Source organism: Heteronotia binoei, chromosome 5 (genome assembly GCF_032191835.1).
Source record: "Heteronotia binoei isolate CCM8104 ecotype False Entrance Well chromosome 5, APGP_CSIRO_Hbin_v1, whole genome shotgun sequence".
Taxonomy (NCBI): Eukaryota; Metazoa; Chordata; class Lepidosauria; order Squamata; family Gekkonidae; genus Heteronotia; species Heteronotia binoei.
In genome coordinates this window covers 16,537,912-16,554,977 of record NC_083227.1, presented here as the reverse complement: position 1 = coordinate 16,554,977, position 17,066 = coordinate 16,537,912, and the positions used below count along the sequence as shown (strand labels likewise).

The 17,066-nt window shown below is 47.0% G+C and overlaps 1 protein-coding gene across 2 annotated transcripts; it reads left to right on the top strand.

Annotated features, from left to right (window-relative positions):
• The first annotated feature begins 2,125 nt into the window (after window positions 1–2,125).
• LOC132571044 (zinc finger protein 420-like) lies at window positions 2,126–16,842 on the top strand. 2 transcript variants are annotated; one of them, XM_060237676.1, is made up of 7 exons: window positions 2,126–2,240; window positions 6,429–6,909; window positions 8,184–8,253; window positions 10,961–11,028; window positions 11,216–11,342; window positions 13,683–13,802; window positions 14,280–16,842. In XM_060237676.1, exons 2-7 carry the CDS (start codon window positions 6,487–6,489, stop codon window positions 16,415–16,417), a joined length of 2,946 nt encoding a protein of 981 aa, XP_060093659.1. In that variant the 5' UTR covers window positions 2,126–2,240; window positions 6,429–6,486; the 3' UTR covers window positions 16,418–16,842. The 2 variants fall into 2 exon arrangements, with proteins under 2 accessions (XP_060093659.1, XP_060093658.1); XM_060237675.1 differs by having other exon boundaries at window positions 2,136–2,240; window positions 8,184–8,301.
• The last annotated feature ends 224 nt before the right edge of the window (window positions 16,843–17,066 follow it).

The window sequence follows — 17,066 nt, the reverse complement described above, 5'->3', positions numbered from 1 at the left end:
GCTGCTTGACTCCAAGGAAATAAGGCAGGATTTAAACATGTTAAATAAATACAGACATATATACTGCTCAGCTTATTTCATTTTTGTTCCTCATTTTTAATGCCTGACATGGTTTCTCGTTCCATCCTTTTACATGTCAAACCAAAATCAGTTCTGCCTAACTGTGTGTTTGAGGCTGAAATTCTTTGTTAAAGGCGGGGGGTGGGGGGGGGTGGGAATTCCATCAATTGCCTCATCTTATTTTTTACCCAGGATTTAGATTTTGCTAGCACAAACTTTGTTCACCACTGCCTTAGTGTAGAATTTTTGTTCTTATTTTGTACATCAAGTGAGGAAAGATGTTTGGGGTTTTAGGGACACCCACACACACGCAGAGGGAGAAGGAATAAGTGGAGTGCCTCAAGGAGCTGTCCTGGGGCCTGTTTTGTTCCAACATCCTTATCAATGATTTGGATGAAGGAATAGTTCAGTTGCACAGTCGAGTCCGACTCTTTGCGACCCCATGGACAAAGTCACGCCAGACCCGCCTGTCTTCCACCATCCACTGAAGTCTGCTCAAATTCATGTTAGTCACATCAGTAACGCTGTCCAGCCATCTCATCTTTTGCCATCCCCTTCTTCTTTTGCCTTCTGTCTTTCCCAGCATCAGGGTCTTCTCCAGTGAGTGCTCCCTTCTCATTGGGTGGACAAAGTATTTGAGCTTCAACTTCAGCATCTGACCTTCCAGGGAACAGTCTGGGTTGATTTCCCTTAGGACTGACTGATTTGATCTTCTTGCAGTCCAAGGAACTATCAAGATTCTTCTCCAGCACCACAGCTCAAAAGCATCTATTCTTCTGCGCTCGGCCTTCCTTATGGTCCAACTCTCACAGCCACACATTACTACTGGGAATACCATCACTTTGACTATACGGATTTTTGTTGGCAGGGTGATGTCTCTACTTTTTATTATACTACCTAGGTTTGGCATATCTGTCCTCCCAAGGAGCAAACGTCTTTTAATTTCATGGCTACAGTCACCATCTGCAGTGATCTTGGATCTCAGAAATGTGAAGTCTGTCATGACTTCCATGTCTTCCCCTTCTATTTGCTAAAGTGTGATGGGACCAGAAGCCATGATCTTAGAAGGAATAGGAAAGGAAAGGTCCCCTGTGCAAGCACCAGTCATTTCTGACTCTGGCGTGACGCTGCTTTCACAACATTTTCACAGCAGACCTTTTGACGGGGTGGTTTGCCATTGCCTTCCCTGGTCATCCACTCTTTCCCCCCAGCAAGCTGGGTACTCATTTTACCGACCTCCAAAGGATGGAAGGCTGAATCAACCTGGAGCTGGCTACCTGAACCAACTTCTGCTGGAACTGAACTCAGGTCGTGAGCAGAGGGCTCCGACTGCAGTACGGCAGCATTACCACTCTGCGCCACGGGGCTCCTTCAAAGGAATAGAGGGAATGCTTATTAAATTTGCAGATGATACTAAATTGGGGGGGAGGTTTGCAAATACAGCATAAGACAGGGCAGGACTCATAGAGAAAGTGGCACTAATTCCCCCCATCCCCCCCCCAGGGGGCTTAACAGAACCCCCTCCCCAAAGTGCTGCTATCCCCTAAGAGGAAAACTGCTTGCAAGGGAAAACCATGGGGGGGGGGGCGGCTTTGAGAAGATGCGCATGGAGCACAGATTTCTCCAAGGCCATCCTAAAGCTACTTCCCTGGGAGGAAAGCAGCCCCAGGGAAGAGACGCCCTGAGGTGGTTTCCAACAGACCTGCTTGGATTGCTCCCCCTTTTCGTCTAATCACCCCTCTCCCCTCCTGAGAGGGTTCCCCGGGAGGAAGCGCAGATCTGGGCGGGGAGTTCCTCCAGAGGGGTGGGGAACAGCGGCTCTCCAGATGTTTTTTTTGCCTACAACTCCCATCAGCCCCAGCCATTGGCCATGCTGGCTGGGGCTGATGGGAGTTGTAGGCAAAAAAACATCTGGAGAGCCGCTGTTCCCCACCCCTGCTCCAGACAGAGGCATCCCACTAAACTGCAGGGGGCGCCTCTGGCGGGAAGGGCAGGACAAGCCTCGCCTTCCTTTCCCTGCAGCTCCGCCAGGGTTAAAGCAACTGAGGGGTTTGCTAGAGAGGCCGAGCAAGGCGGGAAGGATTTGCATCTGAATTGGTGGAAAGAGAGCAGGGAGGGCTTCGGGGGTGCAACAGGAGAGGAAGAGGCTGCAGCCGGAGCCCGGGAAGCTTCACTCTCGGGTAAGTCATCATTGCAGTCCTGCTCTGGGTGACAGACATGCTGCTGTCCTGTGGCCTTGGGCTTAATGCTTTAAAGAGGCAATTCTCTGGTTTTTGTTTTCATCTGTTAGCTCCCGCGGTGTCCCCTGCAGGGCCTGAAAGGGAGATCTGCAGTTTGCAGATGGGAATAAATTCCCTTCTAGGGAGGTGGGAGCGGGGCCCAGGCGGGCTCCCGGGGGAGAGATCCTTCATGCCCAGAGGCTGCCGAAAGACCTCGCCTTTTGGCCAGTGCTCCCCCTCGCAACTGTACTTTCCGGAGTGGAGGGGGTATTTATTTCATTTATGTACATTAATTATAGCTTGCCATTTTAGTGGGGCTCTACACAGTCAATAGGAGCCCCGTGGCGCAGAGTGGTAAAGCTGCAGTACTGCATTCCTAAGCTCTGCTCAGGAGTCTGAGTTCGATCCCAGCAGAAGCTGGGTTCAGGTAGTCGGCTCCAGGTTGACTCAGCCTTCCATCCTTCCGAGATCGGTAAGATGAGATCAATGCAGTGTACATCAGCCTCCCCACGAAACCAATTCAGAAACTCCAGCTGGTGCAGAACGCCTTAGCATAGCTATTCTTGGGAGCTAGAGGGAGCTCTGAAGTCCCTCCACTGGCTGGCCTGAACACTTGCCTTCTGAATTATGGCCCCCAGCAAAAAGTCTGCCTCAGGGGGGTCAGGTAGCACTCCCTCTCCTGACTTTCTGCAAAGGAAGAATTGTATGGTTCAAGAGGGCTTTTCTAAGCAAGCAACAGCGCAGCCCTGGACAAAGGGCTTCACAAAGCTATTGGATATTTTAGGGCATGGGGTCTAAATTTGCTGCAAGTTGGAGCCGACAATGCCATTTTGCAGCATTTCGTGGGTCACTCGGTAACATTTATAAAGAGCCCCGTGGCGCAGAGTGGAAAAGCTGCTGTACTGCAGTCGGAGCCCTCTGCTCACAACCTGAGTTCGATCCCAGCAGAAGCTGGTTCAGGTAGCCGGCTCGAGGTTGACTCAGCCTTCCATCCTTCCGAGGTTGGTCAAATGAGTACCCAGCCTGCTGGGGGGGAAGTGTAGATGACTGGGGAAGGCAATGGCAAACCACCCCGTAAAAAAGTCTGCCGTGAAAACGTTGTGAAAGCAACGTCACGGAAACGACTGGTGCTTGCACAGGGGACTACCTTTATCTTTTTTACACAATCAATACATTCAATAAACCCCGCAAAAGAATTTGGGGAAACGGAACCGATCAGAAGTCTGAAAAAACTATATTGAAGAGGAGCATAAATGTGAACATGACCCACAAAATGCTGCAAATGGCATAGTAGGATACAACTTACAGCAAAGTCAGCACAGTAATTTAGACTCTGTGCCCTGATGATGCATCCAAGTCACTGTATGTGAAGCCCTTTGTCCAGCACTACCTGGTTGCTTCCTTAGAAAGGTTAGGTTAAGTTTATTCAGACTCAGAGCGGCTCACAATTCATAAGTTAAAAAAAATATACAAACGTTACATTAAAATAACAGCCGGGTGCTAATTTCTATATAATTAAACAATATAGTCCCTAGATACATAGACGGCATTCAATGGTCTCAAAGACATCTGTACAGATCTAATGTCCTCTTGAATCATTCCGTTTTGCTAATGTTATGTATGTGAATCTATCTTTGTCACTAATGGTGTTCCTGCCTGGCTCATTGGAGCTTGGGGACTTAGGAACAATGGGCAGCAGGATCCAAATCCAAGTTTAAAAAATAAGGTAAAGGTACAAGCACCAGTCGTTTCCAACGTTACCTGTGCAAGCACCAGTCGTTTCCAACGTTACCTGTGCAAGCACCAGTCGTTTCCAACTCTGGGGTGATGTCGCTTTCACAACGTTTTCATGGCAGACTTTTTACGGGGTGGTTTGCCATGGCCTTCCCCAGTCATCTACACTTTCCACCCAGCAGGCTGGGTACTCATTTGACCGACCTCGGAAGGATGGAAGGCTGAGTCAACCTCGAGCCGGCTACCTGAACCCAGCTTCCACTGTGATCGAACTCGGGTCGTGAGCAGAGCTTAGGATTGCAGTACTGCAGCTTTACCACTCTGCGCCATGGGGCACCCAAATCCAAGCTGCCCTGCTCCAATAACAGGCCCCCGTCTGGTTTGAATGACCCAATAACGTGCTAGCGCGGGAACCCAGTGTTGTATATAGTTGCCCCTGTGAGCTCCGTTCTCCAGTCTTGATAGTGCAGCAACTACCATGCTGTACCCAATAAAGAGCTTTTTATCACTTCCACCTTGCCTCTTCAATGCCTAAGAACCCACTATATCAGGGGTGGCCAATGGCAGCTCTCCAGATTTTTTTTGCCTACAACTTCCATCAGCCCCAGCCATTGGCCCTGCTGGCTGGGGCTGATGGGAGTTGTAGGCAAAAAACATCTGGAGAGCTACCATTGGCCACCCCTGCACTATATGATAGCTAAATTTGAGGAAAGCCAGGAGACTGGGTGCCATAATGAAGAAAGCACCTGTCTATAACTTTAAAAAAAAATACAACCATTAAAATAACAGTCGGGTGCTAATTTCTATGCAATTAAACAATATAGTACCTAGATACATAGACGGCATTCAGTGGTCTCAAAGACATCCATACAGATCTAATGTCATAAGAACATAAGAGAAGCCATGTTGGATCAGGCCAATGGTCCATCCAGTCCAACACTCTGTGTCACACAGTGGCCAATACTATGGCTAATAGCCACTGATGGACCTCTGCTCCATATTTTTATCCAATCCCCTCCTGAAGCTGGCTATGCTTGTAGCCGCCGCCACCTCCTGTGGCAGTGAATTCCACATGTTAATCACCCTTTGGATGAAGAAGTACTTCCTTTTATCCTTTTTAACCTGTCTGCTCAGCAATTTCATTGAATGCCCACGAGTTCTTGTATTGTGAAAAAGGGAGAAAAGTACTTCTTTCTCTACTTTCTCCATCCCATGCATAATCTTGTAAACCTCTATCATGTCACCCCGCAGTCGGCGTTTCTCCAAGCTAAAGAGCCCCAAGCATTTTAGCCTTTCTTCACAGGGAAAGTGTTCCAACCCTTGAATCATTCTAGTTGCCCTTTTCTGGACTTTTTCCAATGCTATAATATCCTTTTTGAGGTGTGGTGACCAGAATTGTACACAGTATTCCAAATGAGACTGCACCATCAATGTCTTCTTGAATCATTCAGTTTTGCTAAGTTTGAGGAAAGCCAGGAAACTGAGTGCCCTAATGAAGCAGGCACCTGTCTAGCCCAGCCGGACTGCAGAATGGCAGAAATATGCCTGCTCCATCTAGTTTCCAAGAACAGCTTAAACTGGGCGATGTGCACCAGCTGGAATTTCTGAACTGGTTTTGTGGAGAGCCCAATGGATGGCACATCGATCCAGTTTAGTCTCGATGTCACCATGGCATGGATCCTGGTGGCTCGATCATCTACATCAAGGGAAGGGGCTGTTTTCCAAGCTGCCCTGAGTTGGGCAAAAGCCTTTTTTGCTACTGTATTAACTTGCATCTCCAGCAATAACGTTGGGTCCAGTATAATTTCAAGACACTTCACTGAGTTACCAAGGGTTTAGCAGAACCCCATTGAAAGTGAGGAACAGAGTCGCCTTCAAGAGTTTTGCTTTCCCAACCAGTGCTGCTTAGATCTTTCCAGGGTCCAGTTTTAGTTTCTTCCCTCTTAGCCATTTAAGTACAGCAGCCAGGAAGCATTTGAGGATCTCTGTCACATCACCGCCTCCTCCTGCTCCTTCCCCCCCCCCCAGCAGCTTCTATGCCATGACAGGGAGAGGCCCCTCTGTCCCTTCCCCTCTGCTGGCTGCTTGGGCAGAGCTACTGCCCAGCCCTCCCACCTGGTTGAAGAGCTGTCTGCAGTGTTTCAGTCCTTACCAGTTGCTTTGTCCTGGGCTCATTTACCTTGAGATACACCCACTAGACAGGCTGGTCTCCAGAAACCATCCACAGCAGATTTTTAAGGAGCCCAATAGCAAATGTTCTTCTTTCCTGAAAGACCAAACAAACATATCTTTAAAAGCTTGATCCTTAATATAGCACAATGACATTAATCCTGAGCTTCAGACCAGGGTCAGTGATATGACACCATTCTCTTTTGGTTTCTTTCTGCCCTTTTTGAAATCTTTCCCTCTCCACAGCTAAGTCAACAAGAGTGTCTTTCCACAGTCAGAAGCAACCCAAGAGGAGGGGGAGAAGATGGAAGAGGAGGACCCAGAAGAACCTGGAACTGGGAAGAGATCGAGGAGAGGTCCCCACTCCATACAAGCGGGGAGCGGTGTTGAATTTTGGGAAAGAGCTGTGCCAGAGACTTTGGCTCAGGACGTTATGACTGCAGACGAATGCAGCCAATGCTTCCGGCAGTTGTGTTACCAGGAGGCCGATGGGCCCCGAGAGGTTTGCAGCCGGCTCCATGGGCTTTGCAACCACTGGTTGAAGCCAGAGAGGCACACCAAGAAGCAGATCCTGGACCTGGTGATCCTGGAGCAGTTCCTGATTCTTCTGCCCGAGGATGTGCAGTGCTGGGTCAGAGGATGTGGGCCGGAGACCAGTTCTGAAGCAGTGGCCCTGGCTGAAGGTTTCCTCCTGAGTCAGGCAGAGGAGAAGAGGCAGGCAGAGCAGGTGAGGGGGTTTCATTCACTTGGTTTAAGCAGTAACCATGTCCTAAAGGCTTCCTATTGAATATATATATATATTCTGTGTGTGTGTGTGTGTGTGTGTGTGTGTGTAAGAACTGCCATTAAGTTGTTTCTGACTTATGGTGACCCTATGTATGAAAGTCCTCCGAAATCTCCTATCACAACCTTGCTCGGGTCTTATAAACCGAGGACCATGGTTTCTTTTATGTATGTGATACAGTGCATGGTGACAGAATACTAGTTCCTGCTTGGCTCTTTGGAGCCTTTAGGACTGAACTTGGGGACATTGGAACAGTGGGAAGCTGCAGGGGTGGAATTCTAGCAGGAGCTCCTTTGCATATTAGGCCACACACCCCTGATGTAGCCAATCCTCCAAGAGCTTACAAAAAAGAGCCCTGCAAGCTCTTGGAGGATTGGCTACATCATGAGTGTGTGGCCTAATATGCAAAGGAGCTCCTGCTAGAATTCCACCCCTGGGAAGCTGGATCCAAATCTCCACTTTCCCAGACCTATAGCAAGCCCCTGCTGGTTCAAATCATCCAATGATGTTTAAGTGAGGGAACTAGAGTTGTATATAGTTGGCCACATTGGCCCAGTTCTCCAGACTTAGTTTCTTAGTGAATATGCTGTTATCACAATAAAGAGCTTTGATCGCTATGCAAAAAGCCTCCTCATGCATTGAGCCTAGTATTTAACAGCTTCTTTGAGTGAGTCCATCCATCCTATGTTTGGTCTCGTTCTTCTCCTGAGATCCAGTTTGGTGTAGTGGTTAAGTGCATGGACTCTTAACTGGGAGAACCAGGTTTGATTCCCCACTCCTCCACTTGCACCTGCTGGAATGGCCTTGGGTTGGCCATAGCTATCACAGGAGTTGTCCTTGAAAGTGCAGCTGTTGTGAAAGCTCTCTCAGTCCTACCTACCTCACAGCTCTCTCAGTCCTACCTACCTCACCTGTTGGGGGTGGGGAAGGGAAGGCAGAGGTGATTGTGATCGCTCTGAGACTCTGATTCTTCTTGAAATGAATCTGTCATGTTTTCATCTCATTTGTATAATTCCTCAATGTTTTGTTCCCATTTTTTCATACATATTTCTGCCTCTACCTCTACTTCACTAGGCTGAAAAGAAAACCCAACTTTTATTCCTGCCCTGTGGTTGAAGCAGCTCTGATGCTGGATGCAGGAATGAAGAGAGTGAGAGAGGATCAGGCTCCATCTTCTCAGTCTGTTCTTTTACCTGTCTCCCTTGCTGCTGTTTCAGATTTCTGGACGATCTGTGAAGACGGAAGCAAAGTTCTCTGAGGAAGAAGGAGGTCCTCCATCAGAGAAAGGTCAGAGGGCGCAGGCCCAGGAACATGCCCAAGATGCCCTCTCAAGTGGTAAGGGTGTCCCATGCCCAGATGGGATTGGGGGACCTAGTCAAGTTGTTGAGTGGGAGGTTCAGGACAGGGGAAAAGGGGGATACTTTTGTAGATTACATAGAATGGAGTTCTGGGGGACAGAGTGCCACAAGATATAGTGATGGCCACGCCACTTTAAGGGGGAGTAGACAGAATCATGGAAATAGTTCCATCCTTATTTATATTAACTAAAATATGCATCTTTCACCTTCCTTCCATCAGAGGGTCTCAAGAATGGTCAAAAAAGAACAGGGAAATCTGGGTGCAGCTCTTAGTCACGGTGAATAAATGGAACCTCCACGTTCTCCTGACCTGGGTGGCCGAGGCAAGCCCTTTCCCATCAGACCTCAGAAGCCAAGCTGGTTAGTTCTTGCAGGGGAGACCACCAAAGAAGTCCAGGGCTCCTCTGCAGAGGCAGGCAATGGCTTCCCACCTCTGAAGGTCTCTGGGCTTGAATAACTCTGGCTTCACCATAAGTTGGCTGCGTCTCACACTATCAGTGAGTTCACAGTACGCTATATAATGTGTTTACGTCTGGATTTCACTGTGTAAGGATAGCAAAATTCAGATGTGAAACACATTATTATTTGGGAAGGACTCTGGCTCAGTGGTAGAGCATCTGCTTGGTAAGCAGAAGGTCCCAGGTTCAATCCCTGGCATCTCCCATTAAAAAGCGTCCAGGCAAGTAGGTGTGAAAAATCTCAGCTTGAGACTCTGGAGAGCGGCTGCCAGTCTGAGTAGACAATACTGACTATGATGGACCGAGGGTCTGATTCAGTAGAAGGCAACTTCATATGTTCATATGTGTAGAGTGAATGCACCATATGATCTGAAGTGAGTGGTGACTCATGAAAGCTCATACCCTTCCCCCCGCCCCCCAGAAAAAGTTAGTCTTTTAAGTTGCTACTGGACTCTTAGTCTTTTCTTCGGCTGTGATTTGATCAATTTGGTGTAGTGGTTAAGTGTGCAGACTCTGATCTGGAAGAACCAGGTTTGATTCCCCACTCCTCCACTTGCAGCTGCTGGAATGGCCTTGGGTCAGCCATAGTTATCACAGAGCTTGTCCTTAAAAGGGCAGCTTCTGGGAGAGCCTTCTCAGCCCCACCCACCTCACAGGGTGTCTGTTGTGGGGGAGGAAGATAAAGGAGATTGTAAGCCGCTCTGAGACTCTGATTCAGAAGAAGGGCAGGGTATTAATCTGCAATTCTTCTATTTCATGGGCTCAGTTAGAAGCCGGAAAAGACTCCTAGAGAGCCTGTTTGGTGTAGTGGTTAAGTGTGCAGACTCTTATCTGGGAGAACTGGGTTTGATTCCCCACTCCTCCACTTGCACCTGCTGGGATGACCTTGGGTCAGCCATAGCTCTGGCAGAGGTTGTCCTTGAAAGGGCAGCTGCTGTGAGAGCCCTCTCAGCCCCACATACCTCACAGGGTGTCTGTTGTCAGGGAGGAAGATAAAGGAGATTGTGAGCTGCTCTGAGACTCAGATTCGGAGTGGAGGATGAGATATAAATCCAATATCTTCTTCTTCACAAACACATAAGTCCCATGTTCTGGGGCAGCTTTCCTCCGGAACTCCATCGCTGAGGCAATAATTGGGTTCTGCTAAAAAGCATTTTTAGGAGCATCTGTCGGATCACAGTCAGAGAGAGGATAGTGGACTAGAGATGCCACGGCCTGACGTCCCCATGAGGTCTGAGAGTGGAGCACGGGGGGATATGATGTCATGTTGGTGTCTCATCCAGTGAAATACATGGATGTTGTCAGAGTATCAGCAGACTCCCTGGAAACCCATTAATAGTACTCTAAAATTTCCAGAGCCTTGACTGACGTACTCATATCACATCTGGGTTTTAAGCAGGATGTGATGGCAGCGCATTGTTCAACATATTTCCAGTCCCCTCTATTCATCCTGACAGTCTGAATTCCAGGACACTTTGGAGGTGCAGATGGGAGAATGGCGTGCCTGGGCTTTTGGCCTCATCCAGCAAGAATGCTGCAACCTTTGGAGCTCCAAGTTTCACAGGGCACAATTCAAGTCTCACAGAAGTGATGGCAGCATTTATAACACCCTGAGGCTCATGTTAATCTGATGCTTCTCTTCTACCTGTCTTGCACTTGACTAAAAGTCACCACAAATTTTCTTGAGTGTGAAGAGGACAAGGTCTGACAACCCTGGGGTGACATGATAGAGGTTTACAAGGTTATGCATGGGATGTAGAAAGTAGAGAAATAAGTCCTTTTCTCCCTTTCTCAAAATACAAGAATTCTTGGGCATTCGATGAAATCGCTGAGCAGTCGGGTTAAAACGGATAAAAGGAAGTACTTCTTCACCCAAAGGGTGATTAACATGTTGAATTCACTGCCACAGGTGGTGGCAGCTACAAGCATAGCCAGCTTCAAGAGGGGGTTAGATAAAAATATGGATTAGAGGTCCATCAGTGGCTATTAGCCACAGTGTGTGTGTGTGTATATATATATATATTTGGCCACTGTGTGACACAGAGGGTTGGACTGGATGGGCCATTGACCTGATCCAACATGGCTTCTCTTATGTTCTTATGAGGCAGAATTCAGAGAAACAAACAAAACAGGACCTTGAGGTTGACATTCATCCTTCCAATTTTGTCTCTTTTTCAGGCAATGAAGAGACGATGAGCCGTCATCTTTGCAGAGGGGTGGAAATGGCTGCTCCAGTTCTGGTCCAGGTAGGGGGGAAGATTTGGGGATAGTTTGGTCCCTCTCCTTTCTCAAGGAGGCTTTTGGTGGTGCTGACTGAGGAGAGAGAGGCTCTGAACCCCACTCTGTTTACATATACCAGACGCTAATGATCTGTGGAGAGTGTAGTCTCTGCCTATAATTATCTCTGACAAGGGAATCTGCTTTTCCTTTCAGTCTCCATTTTCCTTTGAGGAGGTGGCCGTGTATTTCACCCTGGCCGAGTGGGCCCTGCTGGATCCAGGCCAAAGAGATCTCTACAAGGAAGTCATGCTGGATAACTATGGGAGTGTCACCTTTCTGGGTAAGAATCTTTCATAGGTATCAAGGATACAGACTGCCAAGAGAGCCAGTTTAGTGTAGTGGTTAAGTGCATGGACTCTTATGTGGGAGAACTCAGTTTGAAAATTGATTCCCCACTCCTCTACATGCAACTGCTGAAGTGACCTTGGGTCAGTCATAACTCTCTCAGAACTGTTCTGCTCAAGAGCAGTTTCTGTCAGAGTTCTCTCAGCCCCACCTACCTCTGTTGTGGTGTCTGTTGCGGGGAAGTGAAGGGAAAGGAAATTGTAAGCCGTTCTGAGACTCCTTCAGGTAGTGAAGTGCAGGGTATAAATCCAGTCTCCTCCTCCTCCTCCTCCTCCTCAAATTGCTGCCACTGGGATGATGTATGAATCCAAATAGTCAACATCAGCATATGTTTGTGACACCTGCCCAGCTACTTGGCCTCCATTGGGGGCCTCAAGGAGCTCGGATGGTAATGAAAGTGATGTTCAACATGGCTGGGTAGAGCAATACAAGCCACCTGCTGATCCAGGGGCAACTAAGGTCTGTGTTGTAGCCATCACCCAAGCTAGAGAGGGTGTCCTGACCTGAGACAAAGACAGGGCTGAGAGGCCCTCAGAAAGACTCTAAAAGGGGCCAGATCCCGCACTTCCCAGGGGATGGGATTACAGCCATTGGCTCTTACCGTGATCTGTAAAGCCCCGGTCCGTGGCCTTTAGCAACTGGGCCATGAGTTGTATAATTATTTCATTATATATTACAATGTAGTAATAATATTAATAAGAAGACATTGGATTTATATCCTGCCTTCTGCTCAAAATCTCAGAGTGGCTCACAATCTCCTTTACCTTCTTCCCCCACAACAAAACACCCTGTGAGGTGGGTTGGGCTGAGAGAGTTCTCACAGCAGCTGCCCTTTCAAGGACAACTCTTGTGAGAGAGCTATGGCTGACCCAAGGCCATTCCAGCAGCTGCATGGAGGAGTTGGGAAATCAAACCACAGATGAAAAGAATCACAACAAACACTAGGCCCCGGCTTGTGATTCTTTTAATCTGCTAAGGGACATTTCCATGATTTTGCACGCTGATTCACTGCCCACATTCTCTATATTTAGGACTGCTTGCCATTCCATCCTACTGTCCGATGAAGTGTGCTTAGAGCACACAAAAGCTTATATTCTGAACAAAAACTTGGTTGGTCTTAAAGGTGCTACTTGACTGCTTCATTCTATTGTGTAGCAAAATGAGAGACAGCCTACAAGTCCCAGAATGCCCTGCGAAGGGTTGGCTCTGTTTTTAGCCAATCAGATTCCAAGTAGGCTGTGAGGAGATTGCTTAAGAGATCTGTGAGGAGAAAAACGGTATCCCTTTCTCCCTGGGTGGCAACCCAGCAGGCAAGAAGGGCTGCTGCAGGGAAGGGACCCTCTCTCTGAGGAAAAGAGAGTGAGCAGGCCAAGGCCTGATAAACTAACAGACTAGGGACTGTTGAGTCTAGTCACATTAGGGTCTTTCTGTTTGTTTTTCCATCACCCACATTGCTGTATTGTTTAAACACCTTATCTGTAACTTGCCCTATTAATCCCCTGTTTAAATAAACTTTTTATTGTTCTTGTTGCTCTGCTTGGCCCTGACACCTATATTTATTGGTCAAGGCAAGGGAGATCTGAAGGGCTTGGGAGGGTACTCTGGGCCTTCCCATGGGACCCTAAGTCCAGAGTGGTGGCAGTGTCGGGTGGCACCCCAATCTGGGTCATGACACAGGCTGAATCTGCTTCTAGGAAAGGCAGAAATGCCTGGATGATTCAGACTTCTGCGCTCAGGCAGTAGACAGGCCCGGGTTATTTGCAGAGAACAGCTCAGAAATAGCAAGGAAATGGCTCTGAGCTTGAGAAAGGTGGCAATACAGGATGCAGTTCCCTGTATAGGTGTCCCTGTATACACACATATATTGGCCAGTGTGTGACATAAAGTGTTGGACTGGATGGGCCATTGGCCTGATCCAACATGGCTTCTCTTATGTTCTTATGTCCCCCCTCAATCTTTCTCTTCCCCACACTGAGCATTCCCAAGACCCCCAGCCTTTCCTCACAGGGCTTGGTCTCCAGGGAATAGTGGGGGGACAATTCTTTGCCACTTTTAACAGAGTACATATGGGGAGTCTGGGGAGGGGAGAGATAGGCAGAATATAAAAGCAGCTCTGCAGAAGGACCTGCCAGGCATAGGATGTGACCAGCATCTCAGTTGGGGAGGAAGGAAGATCTGATAAAAGAAATACACTCCCGATTCCTGAGCTGTGCCTGGCTGTTGGCTTGAATTCACTTCTTGCATAGGTTTCTTTATTCCACTTTCTTTATTTCAGCAGCAGATGTAGAGGAGACTTCTGGTGAGTTCCATGGGTTCCCTTTGGAAAAAGCTAAGAATGAAGATGCCGAAGGAAACTTGGGAGATGGACCACAGTGGCAGGAGGGAAGTCACACAGGTAAGAGGTGGGGGAAACCCATTCTTTGCCATGGAGGGAGTCTCCATGAAATCCCAGTGCAAAAATAAGGAACAAAGGCCTCTATGCTAACCAGAGAATGCACTGCAGGGAAAATGAAAATGAAAGCGTGGCCTTTGCAAAGACCTTCAGTCAGAGAAGGAACGTCATTTTGCAGACACCAATTCCCTCACAAGAGAAACCATATAAATGCTTGCAGTGTAGAAAGCATTTCAGTGTGAAAAGAGCCCGTACTTCAAATCCAAGAAGTCATACAGATGGGGAGTCATATAAACAGTCAGAGACAAAACTAAACGTCTCTCATGGAAGAGGCTTAATGTATTTTTAAAGTCTATATTATAGTACACTTCACTGTACAGCAGAAAGAAGTTGCTGAAATATTTGGAGCACAGATGGAAATTCAGGTCCAGATCGGACCACCTTGCATGGATTCTAACAGGATCTCTTTCTTTATTCCAGCTGGGGATGATCAGAGGAATGAGGAGGATGGGGAACTGCATCCTGTATTGCCAGATGAAGTAAAGAATGAAAACTTGAGAGGAAACTTCAAAAATCAAGTTGGACCTAAGAGGCAGAAAAAAAGCCACTTGGTCAGGAAGAGGAGTAAATCCATTCCTTGCCAAAGGGGGGATTTCCAAGAATCAGTTCTCATGGTGAAGGAAACCATGTGCTTGGCTTGCGGAATGAATTTCTCAGATCAATCCCAGTATAATGCCCACTTACAAATGCACAGAGGAAAGGAGACCCATCAACGGCTGGAGGGTGGAAAGACCATGATTCACAGAGTGCAGCACCTTAGACATCTAAGAACACATACAGGAGAGAAACCTTATAGCTGCTCAGACAGAGGCAGGACATTTTCAGAGAAATCAGACCGTGTTCGACACCAAAGGATTCACTCAGGAGAGAAACTATTTATTTGTTCAGAGACTGCAGTGGTGTTCCCTGAGGGAAAAAAGGGTAATATACGTTTTCCAAAGCACAGTATACTGAAGACATATAAATGCTTTCAGTGCGGAAAGTACTTCAGATTCAAAACACAGCTCCTTGTGCACCAAAGAATCCACAGAGGGGAGAAGCTTTTTGAATGCTCAGAGTGTGGAAAGGGATTCCATCACAGTAACACTATTCAGGAACATCTAAGAACCCACAAAAGGGAGAAGGCATTCGAATGCTCAGAGTGTGGGAAGAGATTCAGTAACAATGGCACTCTTCAAAAACATCTAAGAACTCACACAGAGGACAAGCCTTTCGAATGCTCTGACTGTGGGAAGAGATTCAGACACAGTGGCACTCTTCAAGAACATCTAAGAACCCACACAGGGGAGAAGCCTTTTGAATGCTCAGACTGTGGAAAGAGATTCAGCCACAGTAGCACTCTTCAAAAACATCTAAGAACTCACACAGGGGAGAAACCTTTTGACTGTTTAAAGTGTGGGAAGAGATTCAGTCACAGTAGCACTCTTCAAGATCATCTAAGAACCCACACAGGGGAGAAGCCTTTTGAATGTTCAGAGTGTGGGAAGAGATTCAGTAACAACGGCACTCTTCAAAAACATCTAAGAACTCACACAGAGGACAAGCCTTTTGAATGCTCTGACTGTGGGAAGAGATTCAGACACAGTAGCACTCTTCAAGAACATCTAAGAACCCACACAGGGGAGAAGCCTTTTGAATGCTCAAAGTGTAGGAAGAGATTCAGTCACAGTAGCACTCTTCAAGAACATCTAAGAACCCATACAGGGGAGAAGCCTTTTGAATGTTCAGAGTGTGGGAAGAGATTCAGTCAGAGTGGCAATCTTCAACAACATCTAAGTACCCACACTGGGGAGAAGCCTTTTCAATGCTCTGAGTGTGGGAAGAGATTCAGTCACAGAAGCAATCTTCAAAAGCATCAAAGAACCCACACAGGGGAGAAGCCTTTTCAATGTTCAGAGTGTGGGAAGAGATTCAGTCAGAGTGGCCATCTTCAAAACCATCTAAGAACCCACACTGGGGAGAAGCCATTTGGATGCTCAGAGTGTGGGAAGAAATTCAGTCGCAGTAGCCATCTCCAAGAACATTTCAGAACCCATAAAGGAGAGAAGCCTTTTGAATGCTCCGACTGTGGGAAGAGATTCAGTCAGAATGGCACTCTTCAAGAACATCTAAGAACCCACACAGGAGAGAAGACTTTTGAATGCTCAGAGTGCGGGAAGAGATTCAGTCAGAATGGCACTCTTCAAGAACATATAAGAACCCACACAGGGGAGAAGCCATTTGAATGCTCAGAGTGTGGGAAGAGATTTAGTCACAGTGGCACTCATCAAAAACATTTAAGAACCCACACAGGGGAGAAGCCATTTGAATGCTCAGAGTGTGGGAAGAGATTCAGTCGCAATAGCATTCTTCAAGGACATCTAAGAACCCACACAGGGGAGAAGCCTTTTGAATGCTTAGAGTGTGGGAAAAGATTCAGTCAGAGTGGAATTCTTCGAAATCATCTAAGAACCCACACAGGGGAGAAGCCTTTTAATTGTTCACAGTGTGGGAAGAGATTCAGTCAGAATGGCACTCTTCAAAAACATCTAAGAACCCACATGGAAGAAGCCATTTGAATGCTCAGAGTGTGGAAAGAGATTCAGTCACAATAGCATTCTTCAAGGACATCTAAGAACCCACACAGAGGAGAAGCCATTTGAATGCTCAGTGTGTGGGAAGAGATTCAGTCAGAGTGGCATTCTTCAAAAACTTCTAAGAACCCACACATGGGAAAAGTGTAGAAAGTGATTCCAGCATTGTGGCCATCTTCAAGGTTGTCTAAGGAACCACAAAGGAGAAACCATTGAACTTCTTAGCCCAGAAGTTTCAGACTCATTTGTTACGAGGGCCGGATCTGACCTATATATCATTTTGTTGGACTGGGCCATGTATGCCATAAAATGTAAAGCTAAGTCCCCGTAATATAAACTTCAGAAAGGACACAAGGAAACCAATCAACCATATTATTTTTAGTTAAAATACAAACATGCTTAAAACATTACTAGTATTTTCTTTATTTAACAGTCTTTTATAATTGACATCTCTTTCTCTGAATAATATTACATCAAACTCTGGAGTCAAAGCCTGTGCTGTAGCAATCTTGAGTATGCTGTTTAGGGGTGTATCTGTAAGCTGAGAACGTACTTTGGAGTTATGAGCATTTATTACAAAAAGGAGCTGTTTACAGAGATACGTTGGCCCAATCATACACAGAATTTTAGGTGT